Raw genomic sequence first — 17,678 nt, 5'->3', positions numbered from 1 at the left:
CCTCCCCACAGTAAACGGCGATAACTGCGTTATGTAACGGCAGTGGCGGCCTGTTTTATGAGAGTCAGCAGGGTACGCAGTCTGCTCGTTAAAGGACTCGAGTGTGTTGAAAACCTTGTTCCCTCCGTTTGTCCCCGTATTGTTTTCTAACATTAAAGCTTTTTCCTCCTTTTCCCTTTTTTCTCTCGACACTGGGAAAATCCAGACCTTTGTACTTCTATCTGAGCGCTCGGCTCGGCTCCACAGACGTGTGTATTAAAACCTTATCAGTGGCGAACTTCCAATCCCTGTTCAATGAGAGCGTTTAGACACTCGCCTCTTGACATTTTCATCACTTTTAGAAAAGGGTCTCAGGCTTCTCTTCTTGGCTCAGCGGTTGTTACTTGTGATCTTTATTTCAGGATTTCCACCATCAATAATGGATGTTCTGTTGGTTCGAACATACTTTTAAATGCAAATACAGAGTGTTGAGCTTTTTTTTATTATTGAAGTGAGAGCAGACATGGCAGGTGAGGCAAGACAGAACTTAATACATCAGGTTACATGACAGACGGGGCGACAACGCCATCAAACACAATCAAAGGTTACATCTCATGCTGGGTGTATTAGAGGGCGGGCAGGCCAGTCTGCTGTGTGGGTTTCCTCTGTGTGTGTGTGTGTGTGTGTTCTATACATGAAAAATAGAATTAATAATAAAAATAAAGAGATCACAAAATAAAAATTCCTGGCAAAGTGGTGGTGAAATCACGGGTCCCATCATTTGGCTCCTGTTTCATCTTCATCTCAGAAGCTTTAAATGTTCCTTCTTCTTCCAAACTCATATTTTGGTGTGTGTTGTGTGCGACGGAGGTTTTCCTCCCTCAGCCACCCCTGGGTCCTGGGGAGGACGCTGGCTGTTGGACGTTGCATTACAGCGCTCACTGGCTCATCTTAAACAGCCCTTTTTTAATTAGGACATGAGGCCACTCCAGCCAGGAAACAGGGAGAAGAGATGAAAGCAAAAAAATACTCAGGGGGCTGATGCTGCATGCTTACAGATTCTGGCTGAGGCCAGGAATAATGAAGAGCATAATAATGATAATAATAACAGAGTAATAATGACAGAGAGGGCAACAGCATGAAGAAAAATAAAAATTAAAGCCTCAGGCAGCATTAATCAGGTCCAGACAGACTGCAAGCGTTTCAATCAGGAGAGACTCGTTTTTATAGCAAAAAGAATATTTATTAACGTGTGCACATAAGGATGAAAAATGTGGAAAGTCTTTGGTGATTAGACCCCATGGAGATGGTTTATCTTTAAGGAGAGTGATGGATCCGTAGTCCCCACAGGGTCTTGACGCTGGTGGTGGTCGAGGTGGTGAAGATGAGATGAGACGAAGATGTAGAGAAGTTTGCTTCATGCACACTTTGAATGTGTCAATGTTCCTCTTGCTTTGTTTCAGATGCTGACGACTCCGGCTGTGTGTTACTGAACACATCAAGAAAGGTAGGAATAAATACTGCATTACATTTCATCTTAAAATAATTATTATAAAAGTGATTTTTTTTTGTTTATCAGAGAACTAAACATGTTGCTGATAATGAGCGCGGCCACCTGTCAGAGCAGCTCAGCTTGATTCAGAAATCTGACTTCAGACAGAAGATCAAACCTCTACAGCTCAAACCTAGAAGAATAAATCACAGATAAAAGTGCACACTATCAAATATTTACACAGCAACACACACACACGAGCTCTAAAGTTTGCTTCATTTGAACATAAAGTCCAGTTCAGACCAAAGATGGGTGACGAGATGAAACCATTTAAGAACGTCACAGAGAAAAGTGTCAGCGGTGTGAACTGGCCGGTCTGAGCTCGACTCAAGCCGGCTGATGATGTCACCTGACACTCAGCTGGTCACATGGCGGGCTGCTGGTTTTAAAGCACGTCACCTGTTTCAACAGCCAATCAGCTTGTAGTGAAGTCAGCTGGTCAAGAGCCTCGACACCCATCAGAATCAGCTGTTTGAGAGGATAAAGACGTCTGCCTTGTGGTCACTCCTGAAGTCGACGACAGAAAGAGTTCCCCCTTCACACCACATGGGTGCTGCCTTCTTCGTATGTTTAATAGATGGGAGCTGAAGTGATTAAACAGGAGCAGTGAATAAAGACTAGAGAGAGTAACCGTCTTCCTCAGTCGTCATCAGTAACTTGTGCTACGCTGGACTCTTCTAATCAAGATTATTTTGGTTGAGTCATGAGTACGGTCTGATACCAAGTCCCAGGCTCCTCCTCGAGTTTCCCTTCATACTGTAACAGCCCACAGCTCCAACATGCTCAGCTGAAGCACACTGAGGTTTGTAAAACCAATCCAATTTATGTAAGATATGCCTGACAAGTGAATAGCTCAGCTGTCACAGTGAATATCTTCTGTGGAGCTGCTGTCTGCTGCTGTTTATCTGCTCAGGCCGCCCGACTGTTTGCCCGCTCACATTGCTCCATGTTAGGGCTTCTGCTGGGTGACCCAAGGCAAAGTGACGATGATGATGGTACCTATACAACACAGCAGGCGGAGGTTTCTGGGGCGTACATGAGGGACACGTGCCCCCCAGTATTCACAACACTTGCATTTGTCCCCCTGAACAAAAACACGACAGTAGCAGAGCTCTTTGATTCTGAACAACCACAACGTGACTCATAGATACAACAACCCCTGCGGTGACGTTGGGGGCAGCAACCTCACAAACTGTGGCTCCAATCTGCCATCAAACAGAAAGAAGAAGAAGTGGGAGCTGGCTGCTCCTGGAGGACGAGTCCTGGGGAGGACTGGAGTAAACAGGGCGAGAGCTGCTCTGATACACTGCGCTGCAAATTAGTCCAAAAATAAGACGTTCTAGTTCACTGTAAACCCTCAGTCCATCCATGACGCTGAACTTTAATGTAAATTATTACAGTCTGGGATATGTCTGTGATTGGTGACAAAATTTATTTTGATGCATTTTTATTTTTTGTGCAATTTCAGATTTCAAAAATTAAAAAAAAATAAAAAGTCCCTCTCGACACCTTTGAGGATAAAAATGCCCCGTACTGAAACTGCCTTAAATTAATTTATGTTAATATTATTAATATTATTTTCTACGTTTACTGAGTTAAATTTTTAACCAACGTCATAACTACCAAATGTTTTCAGATTTCAGAATTTTAACCCTTTGAGTGCCAAAAATTAGCTTCAACAAAGCTTAGCTTAGCTTGTACAAAATGTGAAGCTGATATTTTTTATTGTCTGGGATTTGTCAGTGATAAGTAACAACATTGATACTGGTGCATTTTATTTTATTATTTCTTATGAAAAATGAAGGGTGAAGGGTGTGAGAGGGTGTTTTTTGGCTACGCTGTTTATTATTGACTTATTATGAGAGCTGAGGTTGAACTTCCAAAATTTGAAAGAAAACACACACGCTTACCAAAATGTTTGCCACACAGCCAAAGTTACTGAAAAAATAAAAATCAAAAGGACTAAAATTGTCCCAAGGTTGCGTAAGGGTTAATTTGACTAAAATTTGTAAAGCCACTTTTAATTAATTAGTTTGCAGCCAATAAAAAACACTGTGATTGTTTCCCAGCGTTTAGAAACCTCAGCTCACGACAATATATTTTTAAAGCTCAATGAAATTAAATTGTTGTAAAATGTGTACTCGATGTTTTTATCTTCACACAGCAGAATTAAACACTCAAATAAGAACAACAAAGTTCTGTTACACTGACATAAACTTCCTGTCAGACAGGGTCATGTGACGTATTTATTTTGTCCCACACTGCACGCTCTACGCCACACCACCAGGCACCGTTAATCAAGAACGCCGACCATGTATCACGCCAACGTGGAAGCATGTTTTTTTTTCGTTGGTGTCTGACGCTTGAAGTGACTGACCACATGCCAGTGTTCTACGACTACGGAGTGAGACCAGGTTGGACATGTACACAGCTCTGGTCTGGGAAAGGAGTCTGTCGCCTGATAAGAACTGGTTTCCCTGTGTTTAAAATTCCCGTACATGCACTAACTTTGATGGAAAAGGGTGTGAAAATAATTAACTGTGACACTGAATAACAATGAACTATGTGAGTTCTGAGCTACAGAGGTGTGAGTTGAAGTTGAATTTAAAACAGTCTGCAGATTCAGTTGTGGTTGCTGAAGAGCCTCGGTCCGGCCACAGAGACCAAACGGAGTCAGAGGGACCGAGCAGAGCTCCATATTAACATATCAGACACTCAGGCCAGACTTTAAATCACCAAGTTGAGTGATTGAAAAACCAATAGCAGTATTTTACAGTCTGCTCTCAGTGACGGGACTTTAAAACAGGTGTAATGTGTCCTCTGCCTCTGGACACGGTCAGCGCAGCCTGTGTGCCGCTGCAATTTAGATCATCTGAATTTCCATGTCGACCAGACGAGAGTGTATTACAGTAATCAGGCCTGCTGGAGATGAAGGCGTGCAGACGTCTTCTCAGAGTCTGGGTTACACCGTGGGAATATTCCCCACATAATAATGTGTGGCTCAAAATTTAAATTATACCCAAACTCATGACGAAGGCCCATACAGCCCTGTCTATACGTGTCCAGATAGGTTTATTAACGGATGTTTTTCCTCTCCATTTTAAAAAAAATGTTGCTTTTAGTGACCTGAAACTCCTTTTGTGTGGACGAGAGGCCCAAACGTAGAGGAAAATATCTGTTTACAAGAGCACCTGTATAGACAGGGTCTGAGATGATGCTCCTCACTCTCTGAGCATCTGCAGGAAGATCTGTCACATTAATGTGTTCATCAGTAACAGACTCTGTGAGATCTGAGCACAGGATCCATTAGTGAAAAACACTTAAAAAAACCCACTAAAACTGGACAATTTTATCCCCAAAGAAGCTTCAAGGACTCTGTTATGGACATTCTCACTGATACATGCAGCTGTTTGCACTAATACTCCCCATCCTGTGTCTGTCTGTCTGTCTGTCTGTCTGTCTGCTGCATCCTGTTGTCCCGTTCATATTCTTCTTCTCTGTCTGCTGTTTGGCGTGTTTGTCTCACTGCTGCTGCTGCTGTCTGCAGCTACCTGTCTGAGGCTCATGAGCTAACCTGCATGTCATCTATGTAGAGCTTGTTGTCACTGTAGTAGTGTTGGGAATGTCTGGATGTGCTGCTGTCCTTTATTTTGACTTTTCTAACAAGCCTCCACCTTCCTCCCTAAGAGGCGTTCGCTGTCACCAGGCTGCCACTGTAAATAAGAATTAGTTCTTAGTCCATAAGTCCAGTTTACATATATTTGAGTTATCTACAAGTTTACTGTACTGTTTGTCATCTACTCGCTTTCAAATGTCCGCCACGGACATTTACACAATGTCACGGATAAACATGGGTAAATGCATGAAAAAAAATCATCACATATCACCTCTGATAATGGTTTATTCATTTAAAAACACATTGTGCTCGTTTAGCACACTATTTCATGTAGTTTTTATCTGCTGGAGGGTCGCATAGGGGAGCGTAGCGCGACAAAAATAGAAGAGCCGCGTAAAATAGAGAGTTGTCGCGCAACAGACGGTGGTTGTCGCGCTGCTCCCGTTGCCGGTGGAGCCGCTGTAATTGATTAACAGGGGGGCGAGCTGCTACGGGACTCACGCTGCAGACCTGTTGCGCCGCTGACGTGCCCGGTGGAGCCCGGCTGTAATACTGCACAAGAATAAAAATGCATCAAAATCAATGTTGTGACATCACTAACATATCTCAGAAAAAAATAAATGAAAATAAATATCCCCCTCGAATTATGTATATGGAAACTAGTTCAGGTTTTTGGGGTCATTTTCATTTAAAAACATCATGGCAGCATGACAGAAACTGGCATTTAAAGGGTTAAAATGTAGAAAATGATTGAATATCTAGTTAGTTATTTTCAAAATTGAAGTTGATTAAAAGATTCAACACAGTGAACGTGGAAAAAATATTAATATATAGTATTTTTATAGCAGTTTTTGAAGCGGACATTTTTGTACACAAAGGTGTCAAGAGGGAGTTCTTTTCTTTTTTAATTCTGACATCACACAAAAAAAACAAAACAAAATTGCATCAGCATCAGTGAACACCGGCCTCTCAGGTAAAAGTTGGTGGTTGTTGGACTCATCCACCCTGCTGGGCCTTTTGCCCCCTTACCTTACATTGTTGTCCCGTCACCTCTCCCTGACACCACCAGGTGCCGTCAAACAATAGTGGCGACTGGCTGCGTGTCATGCTGACATGAAAGGACGGCTTAATTTTATTTAGATTTCTGACGCCGGAAAACACGGACCAAGTTTACGACGACTCCAGAATGAGACCTGTTCGTTACGTCACCTAATGTTGCACCATGAGCAGCAAACGTGTGCAGATAAAATACATTTAATCCAGCCAGTTTAAGCGTCTACATGGTTAGTAGGTGCTGATATTTTACTTCTGAACAGATTATCAAATGTTTAAACCACTACTCACAACCTGAAAATTCCCACCAATCAGGATCAGTTTCTTCCGGTAGAGGTGGTTACACGCTGTACAGCTGGTTATTAGTGGACCATCAGGCCCATGTGAACACACCTGTTGTGGATAATTCAGTTTTTAACGGTTGGACAAAATAAGACATTTGAAGACGTCCCCTCAGACTGTTTTTGTCCTCCTCTGTTATATGATGAGCATTATGAGAATGTTCTGACAATATATAGAGAACATAGATAGTTAATGAATTGACACAATAAATGGGAGGTTAATCAGTAATGAAAACAGACCCTTTTATTGTCTAAGTTCAAATTTAAAAACGACAATAAAAACCCAGAAACAAAACAGCTTTGACTCCAGAAACCATGTCTTTAAAATAATGGGTGATGTCTGTGCGTCCTTCAGTGTAGACGGATGGACAGATGGACAGATGTCTCTGCACCTCCACAGTTGCAGCAGTTGAAAGCGGCGCCCAGAGGGCGTTAGTTTAAACTGGTGACCGCGGCTGTCAGGAGGAAGACGTTGTCGCTCGGCGCCTGTCACAGATTTCAGTTTGTTGTGTCTTGTTCCTGCCAACAGCTTGCCTGCTTCTTTTCACTAATCTCCCCGTTCTGTATTACACTTCTGTTTGTTTGCTCTCTCCGTCTGTTTTTTATCAATTTCACACGGTCACATCTTCATTTCACTGCCAAGAATTTCGTCGTGGATCTATTTATTTGCAGCCGTCTTTATTTAGAGCTCATTTTGATGTGGTGGTGTTGGTGCTATAGCTCTGAACTCTTCACTTCCTTTATCAACACTTTGTTCAAATCAAAGATTGTTCCAGCGCTCTGTCCTGCACAGACCGCACGCACTGCAACACCACACAGGAAATACATCTGAAGATGATGCCACATTAATTGCAACGTTCACCTGTTGACTCACTTGACCTGAAGCAAAGAGAACCTAAACCTGACGGACTAATGCTACAAACAAATGAGATTTATGTGCAGAGGTCGACACACAAAAAGCTCAGAAGACTCCAGACATGGACTCTGCTCAGTGCTGGTTTTATTTTGAAAAGAACAGCAGGAGATCCACTCATCTTCAGAGCTTCTGTCAATCACTGGATCGATGGGATCGAGGACTGGTGGGTGTCTGGGCTCTTAATCGAGCTGTGTTCTTGTGTCTGTCCATTCATCCGTCTCTCAGGTGATTCTTAGACACCACTGATGAACTTTCGAGGGGTGAAGCATCTGTTCGCTGTGCTGCTGTTTGAAAGAGGACAGTTTTTGGCTCAGAGGGGGGAGTGTGGGTGGAAGGTCAAAGCTTTAATATAAATGTTTTATTTCTGTACCTGTGTGGAGCCCATGGATCTGAAGACTCCGTTTAATCTGCTCTACCACATGAAATACAACAAAATCATAGATGTACGTGGCCTGGTTGAAGACCTGTGATTCTGTGCCACAAATTTGTTCAACCACTCAGGGAGGGGAATGTGCGACTCCTCTACGATAGGTGGAGATATGCCCCCTTTCAGCTTGTTAGTATTGGACCTTTTTCCTGTTGACCTATTACGTCACAGACCAAACAATGGACAAACAAGTTAGCTACGGTTAGCTAGCAGCTAACTGCTACCATGGTGGACAACTTTACAGCTCTGTATTGAGGAGACACGACATGAACTGTGGTCATACGGTCACCAAGAATCCAAGATGGCAACGGCCAAAATGTTGAACTCGAGGCTTCAAAACAGACGTGCACAAACCAGTGAGTGAAGTTACAGTAGCTATGTCCTGTGACCCTCCCCCCGTGATCAAAGCCCCCCAGGCCCCAGTCCCTCACATGAAGCTGGTTCTCCGTTCTTGAATTGGACGTCTCTTTGACTGGATAGTGAAAACATTCAATCACTGCCAGGTTAGGAAACATGTTAGCATGCTCCTTCCACCACCATCAAACCTCCAAAGGATCTGAACTCCATGTAGGCTGCCACCTCATCCTCGGGCTGCAAAGTGTCATGGCTGGAGTCCTCCATGTCGGTGACCAATGTGACCACAGGGTCAAAGGTTACACTGGTGTCACTGACTTTCAAAATAAAAGCAACTGTCGAAATATGACATATATACTGCACATCTGTTTACTGCGTCTTATTCTGAAAAATAAAAGATTGATTTTTGTTCTCACCTGCTGCCCGCCCACGAACAACAGAGTTCAGTTTTACCCGTCAGTTTATATATATAAATATTTTACCCATTACACAGCTTTTTGTGGGTTACAAAATGTTACAGAACGAATGTTTGACACATATAATACATAAATAAAATTATAGGGAGCAGCATTAGCAAAATATGCTGAAACATAGAGCTGTAGTTTGCTCAGCTAGAAAATGTCAGTAGTCTTAATTTTCCAAATACAATATCAGGGACATCAAGGCTGTAGAAAATTTCAGCTTAAAAAGAGAAATGAGATTTAATAGACCAGACAGTTGTATGAAATGAGTGTTATGCCTTGGGTCCAACTCTGCAGAGACTGACAGTTCCTTCCAGTCTTTAAATGACATTGATCGGCCTGATCACACAGAAATTTAAAGTAAAACTGTTTCAGACCTTTAAAGAATTCACTCTCTTCCACAGTATGTGAAGCTGATGAACTTTGAGGAGGAGATCCGGGCTCACCGGGACCTGGATGGCTTCCTGGCGAGGGCCAGCATCCTGCTGGATGAGACGGCGGCCTCCCTGGACGATGTTCTGAAGAGGATGCTGCACCACGTGGGCCAGGACAGCCACACAGCCGAGCCCAGCTGCAACTTCGAGGAGGTGATGAGCATGCTTTTCACAGACGCAGGAGCTCAGGAGGTTAACGGTAAGCAGCCAACCCGTCGACGTGCACGCATAAAACCAGGGAAACTGTTTGAAGATACAGTCACACACTCTCAGAGCACAGTAAGACAGAGAAGTTGAACCATCTGTGTCGGCACACATTCAAAGCAAGACCCCGTAACATCTGACACCTGACCTGAAAACATGTGACGGCTGCACATGTCAACACCTACCTGAAGAATAGCTTCACCTCGGGCTCGGCAGCAGGATTGTCAGATAGACTTGAGAATGGTTCAAGAAGCTTTTAAGACCCAGAGGAGAGTTTGTGATGTTTGAGTCGAGGTTGTCCATTTGCCCCGCGGCTTTCTCAAGTGGACACAAATAGAGCTTGATGTGCTGAATCCAGTTGGCAGCCATTTACATGTGCAGACATCAAACGTTTCCCAGGAAGCCTGTCGCATGGTTTTCCTACACATTAATGCACAACATGCACGCAACACAGCTGATGATCCAGATGAACAGAATCCTCTGTTATTTGTCAGATTATTGAAAATGTTTTTAAGATGTTTGGTTTATTCTTTTCAGCAGTGAGAAAACAACAGGAAGCCATTTTTCTTCTTCACTAACATCTTTAAACTCCACAGAATCGCTCCATCAGTGCATGTGTTGGTATTATTGTTGCTGTGATGTCATTTCTTGGAGTATCTTCAATTAATTCATATCCCTATGATCTGCACAACCTCAGCTAAAGAATTATGTGAGTTAAAAAAACAGAATGATTTATAAATGTATTTTTGTCATAAATTTGAAAAATACAAAAATCGGACATTTTTTCTAAACTAAACACACAAAACATTTTGGTCCCACAGATTTGCAACTGCAGAAATATGATCAAAATATTTCTTAACCCTCTATAAGTTATTTGAACTACGAACATTATTCACTTTTTGAGATATGAGATATTATGAGCAGAGTGAAAAGGTGTCGTTATAGTTTGATCTGCAGTAGAAATATCTCCTCAGTGCCTACACTGGTAGTTTTTGGTATTTTGTATCCCGAAAATCTGAACAACCTGAAAGCTAAAAGATTATATAAGTCAGTAAACCAGGGTAAGTGATGAAATGAAATATAAAACATAATAAAGGATACAGATTTACAATAAAAGAGTGAAGAGAAAAAAAGACAGAAGGTAAAATTAATAACTAAATTATTTACTCTTCTTTTTTCAAATCACAATTAGAATTGGTAAAAGTTCAGACAAGAGATGCAAAGATAACAATGTAAATTTTAAATAATTTTAAATTAAGTTTAAAAATATTTTAATTTCAAAATATTGAAATTTGTTACATATATATATAAAAAAAAAAAAAATACAACACGTATTCTTATAAACCTGCCTCTGCTCCTCTGGCACCACGGCACATTTTCACTGTCTTTTAGACCGCTTGTAGCGTAACGTGATGACTTCATCACAAGGGGACAACGTGATGGTGAAAGACCGGAGTCGTAGCTTCCTGCTGCAAAAAAACCCACTCTAGCTCGTATAGTTTTTATTTTAGATCAGTTTTAAACATGATCATGTAAACAACAATCTCCCGTAGCCAAGACAATCAAATACTGAGGCATCACCACACGTTTTCACCATCTTTGAACCGCATGTTGCATCATGTAATGACATCATTGCACAGGGACAACATGGTGGCACAAAAGACAGACGTAGCTTTCTGCTGCTGCTGCTGCAAAAAAGAACACTAGCTATTGCAGTTTTTATTTTAGATTGATTTTAAAAGGATCATGTACACAACAATCTTCTGCAGCCGTGACAGGACAACACTGTGGTGTCACTGTGTGTTTTGGACAGCTTGTAGCATAACGTAATGACATCATTGCACATGGACAATGTGTTGGCATGAAGGATGGCAGTGTCAGCTTCCTGCTGCAAACAGAATAAATACTCGAGCTTTTGTAGTTTTTATTTCAGATCAGTTTTTAACAGGATCATAAAAACAACAAACCCCTGCAGCTGCCCAGGGGACGCCTGTTTTCAGAGGGTTTAAATCAGTTACAAGTTTCAGTTTTCAAAATGTAAAATGAATTGATTTGAGGAGATTGCCTGGAGCTGAAATGATATAAATTTTTACTAAAAAAGTTTTGCTAACGCAGTTATACATATTAATCTTCCTGTTTGCTGAAACCCTGAGATTTATTGTCCCTGAGAGTGTGAGATGTGCTCAAAGTTTAATCAAACACCTTCCTCTCCTCTAACGCATCAGACTCATTTCCAGAGCAGGGCACAGCTTCTGCAGGTTTGTGAGCTTACAGATCACTGTCACATTAGCTCAGCCCCTTCAGCACAGGTCCTTTTGGCTGAGTAGCAAAGCCTCTTGGTTAAGGCGAATCTCCTCAGCCCATTAGAGCAGGAGAAATCCGCCCTCTTACATAACAGTATGGAGCCATTGTTGAAGCCTCGCTCTGCCCGAGCTGCTCCCAACGCTGCCTCACCAAAGTCATTATTAGGCAAATCAAACTTTCATTTATTTTTTTGTTAACGTCATAAAGAAGTAAAGAAATATATAATATTTTTCATCCCGGCTGTTTGCTGTTTGCTGCAGGTTTAGAGATGTTGCAGTGAAACATGAGCAGGGTGTTTCCTCCCTCTACAGGAGCATGTGGAGGTAACGGCAGCGTCGGCGCTGCCTGTCATATTCTCTGTCTCCAGTGTTTTGCTGTCTGGCTGTGCTGGTGTCCGCAGTTGTTGATGGTTAGTCAGAGGTGGGTGGTGTGTGACGCTCGCCCTGCACAGCCGCCTCTGACAGATTGGCGAGGTGATAATTGACTTCTGTCATCGATCACTCACTTAGCTTTTCAAATGGCTCTCTGAGACTCTCAAGCTGTGGTGGCTGCGGCTACTTGACTGTTTCTCTCCCAGAATGCCCCACTCCCAGGCAACACAAGAGGCTTTGTTTTTTCTCTGTGGCTGCCATCTTAACAGAAAGGCTTCCTGCGCAGGTCCAGGCTGTCTGCACACGTTTGGAAAATCAATCTGAGCATTCAGAGGTTTCACTGAATTTCAAAACTGGAAAAATACAGAAAAAAATGTGACACTTTATTATGTAAAAAAGAATCTACAGCCACAGAGCGACAGTTATAGTTGGTTAATAAAACCAATAACAAGCTTAATAATATTATTCCAGACGCAGCCCAGTGCCTCAGTGAAAATCACATGTTCATCATTTTTATTTATTCAATTTTTCTGTGAAAATGAAATGCAAAAATTACCATTCTTACTAAAATCATTGTGTGTGTGTGTGTGTGTGTGTGTGGGGGGGGGGGGGGGGGGGGGGGGGGGGCAACAGCCTGATTTTAAAAAAAAAATAACATTTTTTTAAAAATTATAATTAATTAGTGTCACAGTTCAACTAAAATTCGCTGAATAAATCAGTTGAAAAACTGATCTTTGTGTGAAAACAATAGTAGAAGCTCTCTGAGGCCCCTCGGACCCCTAAGGGACTGTTGGTCATTTACGGGGGGGGGGGGGGTATTTTGTTTTTATTTTACTGATGATTTTTTGAAGAAAACATGCCCTTCAAATTTTTGTGCTAAATTTCAGCAGTGTTCGCCAACATTTAAAGAAAACCAATTCTGGTGATTTGTCTTTTGGTCCTGTACAATTCTGGTAAAGTGCTGGAAACATCATCAAGTCCAAACTGGTAGAAACAGATTAGACCCCGGTCTGATAGACTGAAAGCTCAGCTATAGAGTGAAAAAACACTGCAGAGATGTACGTGTGCGGAAATCTTCTACCAAATTTTGCTGCTAAATTTCGATGATTTTTAAAGAAAACATGACTTCCACATTTTGGCAATTTGCTTTCCAAATTTTGCAGATTTTAGGACTATATTTTGGTGATTTTTAAAGTCTTTGAACAGAAAGTCCCACACACTGCTCAGCTTCACAGTTTATTATTAACACTAACGTTTCGGTCCTGGATCTCCTCAGAGTGTTCAGCACCATTATTTCCAACACTGAGCTTAAACAGAAACTGCTCCACCCATTTCACAGGTGTGCACAGGTATGAGGTACGGAGCTCGAGTTTTCTAGGTTTTCCTGTGTTGTTCTTGTTCCCTTTTCCTTTCGTTTGTGGAACATGTGAGAAATGGTGCACAGGCTGTTTTCAGTTATTGAGAAACACACCCACACCTGTGCACACCTGTGAAATGGGTGGAGCAGTTTCTGTTTAAGCTCAGTGTTGAACACTCCAGATCCAGAAAGGAAGATCCCGTAGGACCAACACAATACTAATAAATTGTGAGGCTGAGCGAGAGCAGTGTGCAAGATTCTGTTCAAAGACTCAGGTGATGTTTTCCAACACACCTGCATCTGAGACAGGTGGATGTGAATACCTGTCTTCAAACTAGGTGTTTTTTAAAGGGCATGTGGTTGTTTGGAGGTTTCCTTTAAAGATCACTGAAATTAAACCATTTTTAAAAACAGAAATTATTGTTGGATTTTCAAATCTCAACGGTCCTTGGAGACGTCATGCAGCCTCCATCAGAAAAAAAAAACATAACTGAATCCAGGATTTCATCTTCAACTTTTAGCTTTCAAACATCAAAGTGTAAGTTTTAAAAATCTAATAAGTTATTTATGGTGGAGGGAGGGTCATGGATTTTCCTCCAGTCACTCAGGGAGGGTCAAGGGGAAATATCTGGAGCTTCAGGGAGGGTCACACCTCAGCCTCCTCCCTCCTCTGATAAATAAAGAGACTATTGTTTAGTCCCCCTGAACTAGGGTTTGTGTCTAAACACAGACAGAGCTGAGTGAGTGTCTGCTGCTGGAGCACCAGCGTACACTGTCATGTCTTCACCCAACAGTGCCCAACCTTGTTATGAAGGATTTTGTTGCTATTCATGACAAAATGGAAATTTTGAACTGTTTTAATGAGCATTTTGTGGCTACTGGCTCCCTGTTTGACTCTGCTTGCAGTGCGTCTGTGAAACCCAGTACTGATGTGTCTGTCTGTGTTGGTCAGTCTTTTAACTTTGTGCCTTTCTCTGCACAGGAAGTTTGTAGGGCTCTAAAAGAACTAGACCCGAGAAAACCTTCAGGACCTGATTTGATTGATCCTTATTTCTTGAAATTGGCAGCCGATTTTGTGGCCGAGCCTCTTACATATCTTTTTAACCTAACTTTGCTGACTAAGGAAATTCCAAGAATATGGAAATCTGCCTTTGTCCTCCCCTTATTGAAAGGGGGAGACCCAAGTATTTTAAATAACTATAGGCCAATATCTAATTTGTCAGTACTGGTTAAAATTCTTGAATCTCCTGTGAGTGCACAGCTAAAGGAGTTTTTATACACCAATGATATTTTATCAACATATCAATCAGGTTTTAGAAAAAAGCATAGTACTATCACGGCTGCACTGAAGGTGGTAAATGACATTTCTGTAGGTCTTGATAAGAAGCAACATTGTGCAGCACTTTTTCTTGATTTGTCCAAAGCTTTCGACACAGTCGACCACGATGTTTTAAAACTTAGACTTCTGAACTCAGGTCTCTCAAAAGAAGCAGTTTCTTGGTTTTCAAACTATCTTAGTAATCGGTCTCAGTGCATTAGGTACGATGGTCTATGCTCAGATTTTGTGTCGATCCACAAAGGTGTGCCACAAGGCTCTGTATTAGGTCCACTTTTGTTCACTATTTATGTGAATAATCTGGGTCAAAATGTGTCAAATGCTACTTTCCATTTTTATGCTGATGACACTGTTTTATACTGCTGTGCAGCATCTCTTGCACTGGCAGTTGAGCACTTGCAAAATGCTTTTGTGGTTGTTCAGGATAAACTGCATGAGCTGAAACTCGTTTTAAATGCAGATAAGATGAAGCTTATGTTGTTTACCACCTCAAAGGCTAGGTTACAAAATGTACCTGTGGTGGTCACTGTTGGTGGAAAGGAGATAGAAGTTGTTAACTCGTACAAGTATCTGGGTATCTTGATCGATGACTCCCTTAATTTTAAACATCATGTGCTGAACCTGGTGAAAAAACTGAGGCTAAAACTGGGTTTTTATTTTCGGAATAAGTTGTGTTTTTCTTTTAATTTAAAAAAGCGTCTAGTTGCTGCAACTTTTTTACCTGTATTAGACTATGGTGATCTCCTGTACATGCATGCCTCTGCTCAATGTCTCCATATGGTTGACTCAGCCTACCATGCGTCCCTAAGGTTCATTACAAATTGTAAAGCACTGACTCATCACTGTGAGTTGTACTCTTGGGTAGGATGGCCCCCCCTGGCGACCCGTAGGCTCCTACATTGGTACACCTTTATATATAAGACAATTCTTGGTCTGCTTCCATATTACCTGTGTGTTTTCATCATGCAAAAAAACACCGGGCAGTATTCACTGCGTTCTCAGGACCTCTTTATGCTCTCTGTCCCAAATGCTCGGACTGAAATTGGGAAAAGGGCTTTTGGGTATTCTGCACCCTCAGCCTGGAATTTGTTGCAGAATGATTTAAAACTGAAGGAGCTCGTGTCGTTACATGTTTTTAAATCTAAATTGAAGGACTTGGAAGCAGTTTCTATGGGATGTCGATGTTTTTAGCTTGACTGTTTGTACAAATTACTCCCAGAAACACTCGTTTTGATTTATTGGTAGTTTTTCTTTATGCAAATTTTAGTGCTTGTGAATGTACTTGTTCTCCCTGTATGTCTCTGTCTGCAACTTTGTGTTTTTGCTGCTAACCGTCTTGGCCAGGTCTCTCTTGAAAAAGAGATTCTTAATCTCAACGGGACTAACCTGGCTAAATAAAGGTTAAATAAATAAAAAAATAAAAAAAAACAAAGAGAAATCAGGGTTCAAAAACAGAAAAGAAACAAACAAACAAAGCAGAGTGTGAGAGACACATGGATCAAGAGAGGATGTGCAGGGGGCCCACAGAGACTGCTGATGCACAGGCCCCAGAGTTTGGTGCTGCGCCCCTGACAGTATCGGTCAAAATAATCCCAATATGATTTTTTTTGTCCATCCTGCAAAAATAATCCATAAGATGCATCTCTACAAAATACTGAGTTTCTTCTTTTGAAATGAAAGCAGCCAGTTGTTGAAGTTATTCACTGACTAAAGCTTCTCACAAACAATCTGCAGTCATGATTTTCTTCTGTGTTTAAAGCCAGTTTCAGGTTGAGTCATCACTCCGGGGAAATGCATGAGCTGCAGCAGAGGCAATGGGAGAATAGTAAATGAGAATTAGGTGACAATTAATTGCACCGAAGATGATGTAACAATCCCATAATTATGCAACAAATCAGGATGACAAAGATTTACAGTCTGAAACATTCAAATGAGCAGCGTTACTGTACTGCAGCCATTCAGTCATGTCCACACACACACACACACACACACACAGAGGAAACATATTTACAGACTGAAGAGGAAATGAGGAATTTAAGCTCCCCCATCACAGGAGATGTGTGTTTTCCAAAGCGTCTGTGGATGCTGTCACCTTTGACTCGCACATTTCTGTGTGGTGATTATTAAAGAATACGCAGCACTTCAAAAGGTGGATTTATCGTTTGAAATCCGTCTCTTCAGCGTGTTGTTTTGCAGTGAATTCCCTTCACTCTGAGTAACGTGTGGGATCCTTGAATTAAAATCATGAACGCTCACACGTGAAACACGCGTGTCGGTGCAGAGGGGGGGACAGATATATCTCCAGGGGAAGAACAAAGGCTCTTCCTGGGGGAATACATTCATATTGCACGTTAAGTACATTATCAACGGGACATATCTCTTCAGGTATTAATTTCTGCCATATCTGCGTTCAGTGTGCCACAGCGGGGTGATACGGCTGGCGAGCGGACCAGCTCATTTGGAGTGTAATACTGTACAGCTGTGAGATAAAGAGAACAGGGCCAGATTATAATGGGCACAGAAAGAACAGAGAATTACAGAAATGAAAAAGATGAAAAGCCCACAGAGATAATTAGTCCTGCTAGAACTTGTACAGAGGAGCCAACTTGTGCTGAGTTTTTTTGTCTTGGGATTCAGTGATTGGAGCTCAGTATTGTGCAGAGGGAGAGGGAACAGCCATGCTGATGATGCAATGCATTGATAATAATAATAAGAGCTCAGCCTCTCCTATGAACACTAAACGTGCTGCTATTAATTAACAAATGATACTTCATGCTTTAAGATACTCCAATAAATGATTCCAGGAGGCTGAGGATGATGACGGTGCTCACAGTGATGATGAGCGGCTGCCACAGAATGACTCATTTTCAATATTTGCAGTAATGATGTATTGTATAATTGTATTTTCCTCTCCTCCTCCGTGATCCTGTTAGCAGCAGTGCTCGCTGCTGATTGTCTGCCCTATTTGTGATG

The 17,678-nt window shown here is 41.8% G+C and overlaps 1 protein-coding gene across 5 annotated transcripts in view; it reads left to right on the top strand.

Annotated features, from left to right (window-relative positions):
* Nucleotides 1-17,678, top strand: part of slc4a11 (solute carrier family 4 member 11) — a 184,408-nt gene that overhangs the window by 105,642 nt on the left and 61,088 nt on the right. For all 5 annotated transcript variants that reach the window (XM_033643534.2, XM_033643531.2, XM_033643529.2 and 2 more), the window contains exons 4-5: nucleotides 1,443-1,486; nucleotides 9,104-9,332. In XM_033643534.2, coding sequence (XP_033499425.1) covers nucleotides 1,443-1,486; nucleotides 9,104-9,332 — 273 coding nt within the window. The remainder of the gene's footprint in view (nucleotides 1-1,442; nucleotides 1,487-9,103; nucleotides 9,333-17,678) is intronic.

This window comes from Epinephelus lanceolatus, chromosome 15 (genome assembly GCF_041903045.1).
Source record: "Epinephelus lanceolatus isolate andai-2023 chromosome 15, ASM4190304v1, whole genome shotgun sequence".
In the NCBI taxonomy this organism is placed as follows: domain Eukaryota; kingdom Metazoa; phylum Chordata; class Actinopteri; order Perciformes; family Serranidae; genus Epinephelus; species Epinephelus lanceolatus.
The sequence above is the reverse complement of the archived record's forward strand: the minus strand, read 5'-3'. Positions and strand labels throughout refer to the sequence as shown.